Source organism: Podarcis vaucheri (genome assembly GCF_965113315.1).
Source record: "Podarcis vaucheri genome assembly, chromosome: 11".
Taxonomy (NCBI): Eukaryota; Metazoa; Chordata; class Lepidosauria; order Squamata; family Lacertidae; genus Podarcis; species Podarcis vaucheri.
This window is the reverse complement of record NC_138749.1, coordinates 39205261-39214361: the sequence shown is the minus strand read 5'-3', so window position 1 is coordinate 39214361 and position 9101 is coordinate 39205261. Positions and strand designations below refer to the sequence as shown.

The 9101-nt window shown below is 42.8% G+C and overlaps 1 protein-coding gene across 2 annotated transcripts in view; it reads left to right on the top strand.

Annotated features, from left to right (window-relative positions):
- The first annotated feature begins 284 nt into the window (after positions 1 to 284).
- CHD1 (chromodomain helicase DNA binding protein 1) overlaps positions 285 to 9101 on the top strand; it is a 45495-nt gene continuing 36678 nt past the window's right edge. Inside the window, exons 1-2 of one of the 2 annotated variants that reach the window (XM_082191386.1) lie at positions 285 to 437; positions 2165 to 2364. In XM_082191386.1, coding sequence (XP_082047512.1) covers positions 2312 to 2364 — 53 coding nt within the window. In that variant the 5' untranslated portion in view covers positions 285 to 437; positions 2165 to 2311. The remainder of the gene's footprint in view (positions 438 to 2164; positions 2365 to 9101) is intronic. The other variant, XM_082191385.1, reaches the window with a different exon arrangement.

The window sequence follows — 9101 nt, the reverse complement described above, 5'->3', positions numbered from 1 at the left end:
CGCCCGGGGTTTCCATCGGACGAGGGGAGGGGAGGGGGTGAAGGAAAGAGGAGGAGGACGCTGTACGGAGCGGCTGCGGCAGCGTGATGGCGGCGGCGGCCGGGAGGACTTAAAGCAACGGCGTCGCGCGCCCGCTCACCTCGGGGGTGGTTTTTTTAACCCGTTCTCTTCCCTCCCGCCGCGCTCTTCCCTATTAAACCGCTTCTCTCTGTTTCTGAGGGGGCTCGCGCTGCTTCTCCCTCCCTCCCGCCCCCCTCTTTTTTTTCCGGGTAGGCCAAGAGGGAGGGCCAGAGAAGCGGCAGAGGGAAGAGGAGAGAGGGAAGAGATCCCGGCAGGCCCCGGAGCGCTCCTTCCTTCCTTCCTTCTTTCCTCGAGGCCCGGCTGCAGCGCTCTCCCCCTCGCTGGCTCCCTCAGGAGAGGCCCAGGCAGGCCTGGCGGTAAGTGCGGCCCGACGGAGAGCGAAGGAGGAGGGCAGGCTGTGGGGATCGGAGAGAGGCACGCCATACCCGGCCTGGGCGCCTTGTGTAGGCCGCGGTGGGGCAATGGAAGGGCGGAGAGGGAGGGAGCCAGCCAGCTAGACGGGAGTTGGGAGCCGAGGCTCCGGCTTGAGGGAGGAAGGAAGGAAGGAAAGGGCCCGGCCCAGGCGGTTTTGCTCGGTTCTGTGTGGAAAGCGGGCGAGCTGAGGGGGAGAAACGCCGCTTTTGTTCAGCCGCTGCGCCTCAGGCCGGTCCGTTTGTCCGACCGCCTTCGCTTCCTCGCTCTCAGCCCCCGCCCTCCACCCCCATATAGAGGCTCGCAGGAGCCGACCGCGGTGCTGCTGCTGCTGGTTCTTTTCCCCCCGCCATCTCCCTTTGTTTACCAGGCGGCCGAGGAGAGGCGGTTATGCAGGACGCAGCGAGGCTTTCGCAAGCGGGGCGAGGAGGGGAAAGGCGGGAGGACCGCGGCCGGCCTAAAAAAGAAGCGGCGGCAGTAATAGTGGGAAAGGCGCCCCGCGAGGAGCAGCAGGAGACACCCGCCGCGATAAGGGGGGGAACCGGAGGGAGGGGAGAAAGCCCATTTGTTTTGGCACCCACTAAATCCACGAGGCCCGCTGCTCATTGGCTGACAGGCTGGCTATCAGGGACTCGGTGCGGTGCCTTCCTGCTGCTCTGATCAGTGGCCCCGCCTTTTGCTTGGGTTCCCTTAAATAAATATATATATATATATATATAACTGGGTTGATTGAGACCAAGTGGATGATCTTTGCTGCTATGGTATTCCCTGTTAGCTTGTATGGTGCCCAAAGGACGCAGACTTTCTAAGTAGCTAGAAATTGCTCTTGTGCTGGTGGCAGTAAGAATTAGCAGCACAAGAGTAATTCCAGCTACTTAACAGAGCTGGCCTTAGTATAGGATTTTGAAAGGGGCAATGCCATAGAAATCATAGTTGGGATCTGTGATTTGTACATTCACTATGGGTCAGGAAAACAGTTTTGTTATAAATCAGTCTTACCTATGTTTACTTGCAGTTTCAGTTCTCAAGTAAGCAGTCAGGAGACTGTAGTTTTAACGGGAGTGAGCAAGCTGCATTTTACTGGTGCTGCAAATTTATAAAATGGTTCATGTATGCATGTTGCTTACAACACAGTCCTATGTATGTTTACTCAGAAGTCAGATGAATTGTTATAATAGGGCATGCTCTAGTGAGTTGGTTTAGGATTGCAGCTTTACTTTCAGAAGAAAATAGTTCCAGCCTGCACCAGTACTACTCCCTTGCTTTCCCTTGGCACTGCCACTAATGGCACTGCTAATTAGATCAATGTCAGAATGCTTCAGAAAGGATCAAATTGGGTTTTCCTGTGTATGAATAATACTGACCCTGCTGTATGAACTTACAGGGTAAAGATCACTGAGAGAATCCATTATTCAATGTCAAACTAGGACTGGAGAGACTCAGGTTCAAATCCCCCACTCAGCCACATAGCAACATTGGGCCAGTCACTATCTCATGGGTTTGGTGTAATTTGAAAATGGATGGGGGATGGGAATGCAGGGTTATAAATGTAACAAATAATTCAAGAATCTGATGAACTGCACATATCCAGCTAGTTTACTGCAGTGTCCTCAAATAGATTACAAATTTGTAAACATTTCACATCTTTATTATTTGTGTATTCATTTTTTAGGGTAACTTGGGAAAAACAAATAACCGCTGAAGTTACATGTGAAATATCTGAAGAGCGAGGAAGACGACTCTCTTAAGTGGACATTTCATATCCAGCTTCCAAACTGGAAGAACTTTATTTATATTTTTATTTTGGTGAATATTTACAATGAATGGGCACAGTGATGAAGAAAGTGCAAGGAACAGTAGTGGAGAATCAAGGTATGTACTTAAAGATTTGTCTCTGGTAAATCTTACATTTTTGTGAAAGTGAAGCCTTTACCATAATTAAATTGTTTATTTTGAAGTATCGGACCAAGCATTCTTATTTCAAATAAGGACTCTGGAAACTAATTGAATTTACTTGGAAATAAGAGTGTGCACAAGGCTCAGGACCCAATTCTAGTGAATCCATTAATGGTGTGCCTCAGGCAGTAATGGAATATGGTTAACTAACACTCAAATATGCATGTCTTTGCAACAACAGTATGCGTAATGGTTTAGATAGGGTGCTTAGCCCAGCCTGTCATATGTATCTGATTACACAGGACTAAGTGATCTCCATAGGATACATTTTGTGACCATATCTTAGACAGATTCCTGCTCCAGAATCATGTTCCTCACTTGCATTTCTCACTTTCTGTCTCAGTGGTACTTCATGTCCTCCTTGTGTTGTGTTTTAAGGGTGAGAGGAGGGAGTACCACCTCCATATTTGCATGGAACCAAGGAATGGTTTCATCTAGAGTGAGTGCTGGAATGGTTTCATCTAGAGTGAGTGCTGGAACTGGAGTAGCTAATTCCTGCATTCCATACTTACCTGGTTAAATAAACTTGAATCCAATTCTATACCATCTTAAGATTTGAACCTTATTTCAGAGTAAACCCATGTGAAGTAGCACATAGTATCTTGGGACTTGTACCAGTGAGGGTTATGTTCATTCTCTAGTGTTGCAGGCAGTATGCATTTGAATACTGGAAATCACAGGTGGGAAGGCTGCTGTTGTATTCAAATTCTCCTTGTGAGCTTCCCATAGGCATTTGGTTGGCCACTGAGGACAGGCCTTTGGCCCAGTCCAGCGGAGTTCTTATATACACTTATATGCACTTGTGTGTTACCCAGCCTTGCAGATAAAGGATCCAATCCTATGCCATCTTATTTGCAAGTAAACACTGTTGAATGGAACTTAAGAATATATATATTGAATTGTACTGAATTGTACTATAGTGAATTGAATTGTATATATCATGTAGTTTTCCTTGTATGCTCATATCTTACGTGCTATAGGGTGTCTTGAGCAGTGGTTCTCACAAGCTAGATATCAGAACACCCCCTAGCTGAGTAGCTAGCTGTAAAATTGGACTTGCCTCTGATAAGAAGGCCTGTCCTAGAAGGCCACTTAATGTGTCTCTTTTTGTTCTTTAAGGGATTCCAAAAAACAAATGGATACGTTTGTTTGTTCATGTATGTTGAAAACACTACATGTTTATAAATTGGAAGCTTTAGAGAATGTAAGAGGAGCCCTGCTCTAATCCAGCATCCTGATCACAGTGTGGCTATACAGTGGTACCTCGGGTTACAGACACTTCAGGTTACAGACTCCACTAACCCAGAAATAGTACCTCGGGTTAAGAACTTGGCTTCAGGATGAGAACAGAAATTGCGCGGTGGCAGCGGGAGGCTCCATTAGCTAAAGTAGTACCTCAGGTTAAGAACAGTTTCAGGTTAAGAACAGACTTCTGGAATGAATCAAGTTCTTAATCCGAGGTACCACTGTATGTAGTGAATTCTTCTGGAAAACCCACCAGTAGGACATGAAAGGAATAGTCCTCTCCCCACAACCCAGTAACTGCTATTCAGTAGCATAGCGCCTCCGAACCTGCATGCACTGCGTAGCGTATATTGATGGCATGCCTCTGAATACCAGTTGCTGGGGAACGCAAGCGAGAAGAATGCTGTTGTCCTCATATCTTGCTTGTGGGTTTCTCATAAGCATGTGAGAACGTGATGCCAACTGCTGCTTATTCCTGTACTTCACGACCATCTAATCCTCCTTTAAAGCCATCTCAGGTAGTGGCCACCACACCAAATTTCAGCAGTGAATTCTATAAATTGTGTTGTATGGAAGATGTAGTTTGTTTTCTCTCTCGAACCTACTACCACTCTGAACTTAAAATGTGAGGAACAGCTCAATTATTTTCATGGTTCTTGTAGATTAAAATTACAAGGTTTCCCTTTGTCCTAACACTCCCATGAATATTCTGTATTTGGTAATGTTTTGGTACAAAAATAATGTGACCCCCCATTTTTATTGTAGTATGGAAACTCAAGGGCAGCTGTCATTTGAGCCTTAGCTATTATGGCACAGACAGCTGTGTCACAAAGATGGTTACTTGATTTGTAGATAGGTGATCCCCATCAGTACTAGTTGTGGAAGCAGCCTGTAATTACTAGTGAGGTTTGGCATTGCCTGTTTCTGCAGCCTGGTGGAATGTGTAGCAGAAGCTACCCAGAATTGCTCCCGCTTTCCATCCCAGCCTTCATCTCCTGCAGACTGCAGATTAGTAGTTTGTCATTTCTCTTAATACATCTGGAAATATATTGGAGACTTGGAAGTAGTGCATGAGAGGCAGTATAATTGTGCTTATATGGATACAACTTGGGATGCAGATGAAGTTGCCCGATTATGTTCTGTTTTAAGAATTTTGATAGTTTGAGTATGCTTTTCTTTAAGTGTATTTGGTAGAATAATTCATATATTTTCCATATTAGTGGAATATAAAAGAGATTCCCAGTTCATGCTCATTGGCAGGCTAATATGAAACAAGATAAATTTGTAATCAAGCCATTCTTATCATTTATAAAGATGCTCTATATGTCTGAATAATCAAGTCTGCCTGTCTACTTGCTGTTCTTAACAGCTTTGTTGCATTCGTGGGAAGGTTTTGGTCAGAAAGTTGTGGAATGCAATAGAGTGTCTTTGTGGCATCTGACTTCTCAGCTGTGGAAGTGCCCCTTCAAAACCCTCCCAAAATGTCTATTTCCCTCAGGGAACTACATTGAGTAAAATCACTTTAAGGCAGCCTGAGAAGGCTTTGTGATATTGCCAGCCACTACCACTTCAGTCCCATGCTTTTGTATTCTTTCAGCTATTTGTATTCTACTGAGAAGGTGTATTAGATAGCCAAGGATTAACTATAGCTATGTAAGACAGGAGGAAAGATGACATGGAGAGAAGTGGGCTAGGGTTAGTTAGCAGACAGAGGCCAGGAGGCTGAGGAAATGAGAGAGGAGGAGGCTGGAACAGTGTCTGTGGAGTGGTGGGGAAATTAGAAAAGCATGACGTACCGTATATGGTTGTAGGAGAAAATGAATGTAGGATGTATGTACTCAGGGATGAGGGAGGGGAAATGGGTTCTGACCAGGGGCATAGCATGGGGGAGGACTGCTGGAGTGATTGACCTGGGTGCATTTTTTCAGGGGAGGGGTGCTGCTGCTCACATCGCCCTCCCCAAGCCAGTCCTCCCCAAGCCAGTCCTCCCCAAGCCAGCCCTGCGCTGCTTTGTGAGGCTGGGATCATTCCAGCCTCACAAAACCGCTCAGGGCTGGTGCTGCTCCAGTGGCAGCAAGGGCTGGGCTGGTGCGCAGTGAGCTCCTTTTGCCTCCTGCACCCGTCCCCCCAGCGCATGTGCGCCCCAGGCACTATTAAAGCATGCTCCGCGGCTAGTTCTGACTCTTGCTTACCGCATTAAAATACATGTTCCCATCTGAATGTCTCTTCTGTCATGAATTTATAAGATGGTCCCTCTGTCTTAATCATCATTTGTGAAAGCAGGGCAATACCAACAAGCTACCTTATGGGGTTTTCTTTTCTTTTTGAATAGTCTGATATGTATGTATGCATTTGAAACACTTTAGAGACTAAAGAATGGAATAAATGTGTGTGGTTATTATTAGCAATTAGCATGATGATACTACTTTTCTCTGCTGGGTTTGCCACGCTGATCCTTAGAAGTATACTTAATTAAAATAATGAAAAATTTTGAAATCTGGGTTTAGCATTTGATATCTCAATTTATTGTTTAGTAAATGATCTAATTATTTGATTAATCAAAGTAGCATATTGTAAATCTGTATTCAAAAGAATGGAATTTCTTGATTGGTTGACAGCCCTAGTAATAAGTAAATGTGTCCTATCCGACAAATAGTTTGTTGGGGTAGAGCCTGTTTTATGTGTCATGTGCATATTCTGACTACTGATTCTAGATTCTCAGTCTCCCCTGGAATCAACAGATTGCAGCCTACTGTCTCTAGTTCTTTTGTCTGAGACAGTTTTAATTATAACTTAATTTATAAATTATAAATCAGGGTGTTTCCCCCCCCTATTGGTACACTGCCCTTTTGCCTCAACACTGCTATGATCCAAATGAGCTGTGACATCTGTAGTTACAAAACTGCTTTGAATTCAACCAATTTGATTTTCAGCGGAGCCTGGGAAGCACTGAGTACTTTTTTCAACTAATACATTGAACAGGCTTTATTGGTTTGGTAGTGCTTCAATTCTTTGCAAGGCAGAACAATAAAGCTAGGCTTCTAAGGTCAGTTTAAGGTCTTTAGTAGTCAAATCTGGTCACAGGGGTCATATTGTGGGAGGTAAAAATTTTTAACTTGTGAAAATTGGATAAATGTAAAATCTGTAGTAGAGATTATTTAAAAGTGCCAATACATGTACAGGAAATAGTTTTGAACTTAAAAGTTCTTTTCTGAACTTAAAAGATTAACATGGCATAAGTTTTAGACTGAAAATAGTAAGTAGACTCTGTTGGTCTGCTTATTTAATGTGCATTTGATCCTGGTCCCATTGCACTGGGTACCAATTAGTTTCTAGGCCCAAATCAAAGTGCTGGTTTTTACCTATAAAGCCTTAAACGGCTCAGGACCACAATGCTTCAAGGATTGCTTCTTTCCATATGAACCAGCTGGACCCTGAGATTATCTTGTGATGCCCTTCTTCGTGTGCCTCCTTGAGAGGTCAGGAGGGTGGCAACATGAGAATGGGCCTTTTCTGCAGTGGTTCCCCGTCTGTGGAATGCTCTCCCCAGGGAAGTTCGCCTGGCACCTTCACCATACACCTTTAGGCGCCAGGCAAAAATGTTCCTTTTTAACCAGGCTTTTGCCTGACCTGATCAGTCTGTAACCTGAAGCATCTGTAACCTGAAGCGTATGTAACCCTGAAGTGTATGTATACCCAAGGGTATAAATTCTATACCCTTTTTAAAATGCTGGCTCTTTTTAAGGTTTTTTTAAATTCGGTTGTTTGTATTTTGATTTTATGTATGTGATCCTCTATGTGAACCGCCCCGAGACCTTCAGGTATAGGGCGGTATAGAAATAAAATTAATAATAATAATTAGGTGGTCTGCTTTTATGAGCAAAATATTTTTTAACGTGAGGTTTTTGAGACTTAATTTTGTTGGTGCAGCTGTTAGTATGTAAAATCATTAGCTCTTTGCTTTCAGTGTGACACTGAAATGTATCATAACGTTGTAGATCCTACTATTTTCTGAAATGGTACCATTAGTTGTATGTACTTTGTATTCATTTGAGACAATGTTACTTTAAAACGTTTTTATTTTCAAAGGCCTGTTTTTCGATCAAGCTGTGTGTTTGTTTTTTTAAAAAAATTGATAATAACAATCTGCAGCAAATCTTGGCCTCACATATTCCTCCCTTTTCCATTTGCAAGGGGAGGAGATTGAAAGATTCCATGTTAAATTGCACTTGTTTGGATTCTGTGAGTTCAGATTTGAGTTTGTTTGAACTAACAATTGGAATAAGCCAGTTTCCTGATTTTGGATATCACAGAAAACGTACGTACAGTGGTACCTCGGGTTACATACACTTCAGGTTACAGATGCTTCAGGTTACAGACTCTGCTAACCCAGAAATAGTACCTCGAGTTAAGAACTTTGCTTCAGGATGAGAACAGAAATCACGCGGTGGCAGCGGGAGGCCCCATTAGCTGAAGTGGTACCTCAGGTTAAGAACAGTTTCAGGTTAAGAACAGACCTCCAGAATGAATTAAGTTCTTAACCCGAGGTACCACTGTATTGAAAATAGTAGAACAAACGTGAACCAAAATTGCACATAATGCTTTAGAGACAATTGAGGAGCTCATGAGTTTTCATATTAAAGTTAAGGATTGGATATTATGCTTGCTCCAACAAAGTCCATTCTTGGCTAATTTAAAATACTTTTACTGATAGTGTATGAAGTAAATATAGCAAGATACTTGTCTTGTTTGGATGATCATATCTCAAAGGATATATGAATGAGACCTGTTCCTCCCCATGCAGCTATTTCATGTTGCATGAGCAAATGAAAAGCCAGGAAGTTTCAGTTAACTATAGTTTCTCACTATATCCAAACTGGCCATAACAGGTTAATGGTTTCTAAATATGCCATGTTATGAAACTAACTTTAAACTGTGATTTTGTATCTTGACTTTTTTAGAAGCCATAGTTTCCTAGTTCAGTAGTAAAACTGATTCTGAAAATTCCTGGTTTATTTCCCAACCTGTGAGAAGGAAAGAAAAAATTGTCTATGTGTTTTTTTGTTACTAGGCCAAGATGTGATCATCTGAATGCAATCTTATACTCAAATATGAACACAATGATGTCTAATTAGTTTGTCTGAAACACTTACAAATTTAACTGATACTTACATAATTGCTTTTTATTAACTGATTAGTAGGTGAACAGGAAACTGAAAGCTGATAATGAAATGCAATGAGGGAGGGGGAAATGATATTTCAGTCTGGAGGCACTTGTGTAGTATGGTCAAATTGATTAAATCAACACCTTAGCTAGCTTGGGAACAGATGAATAATAATGGATCCTAGCCAATATAGAAATTGTATATAACATCAAGTTTTAGTAGGGAAATTACATCTATCTAGTT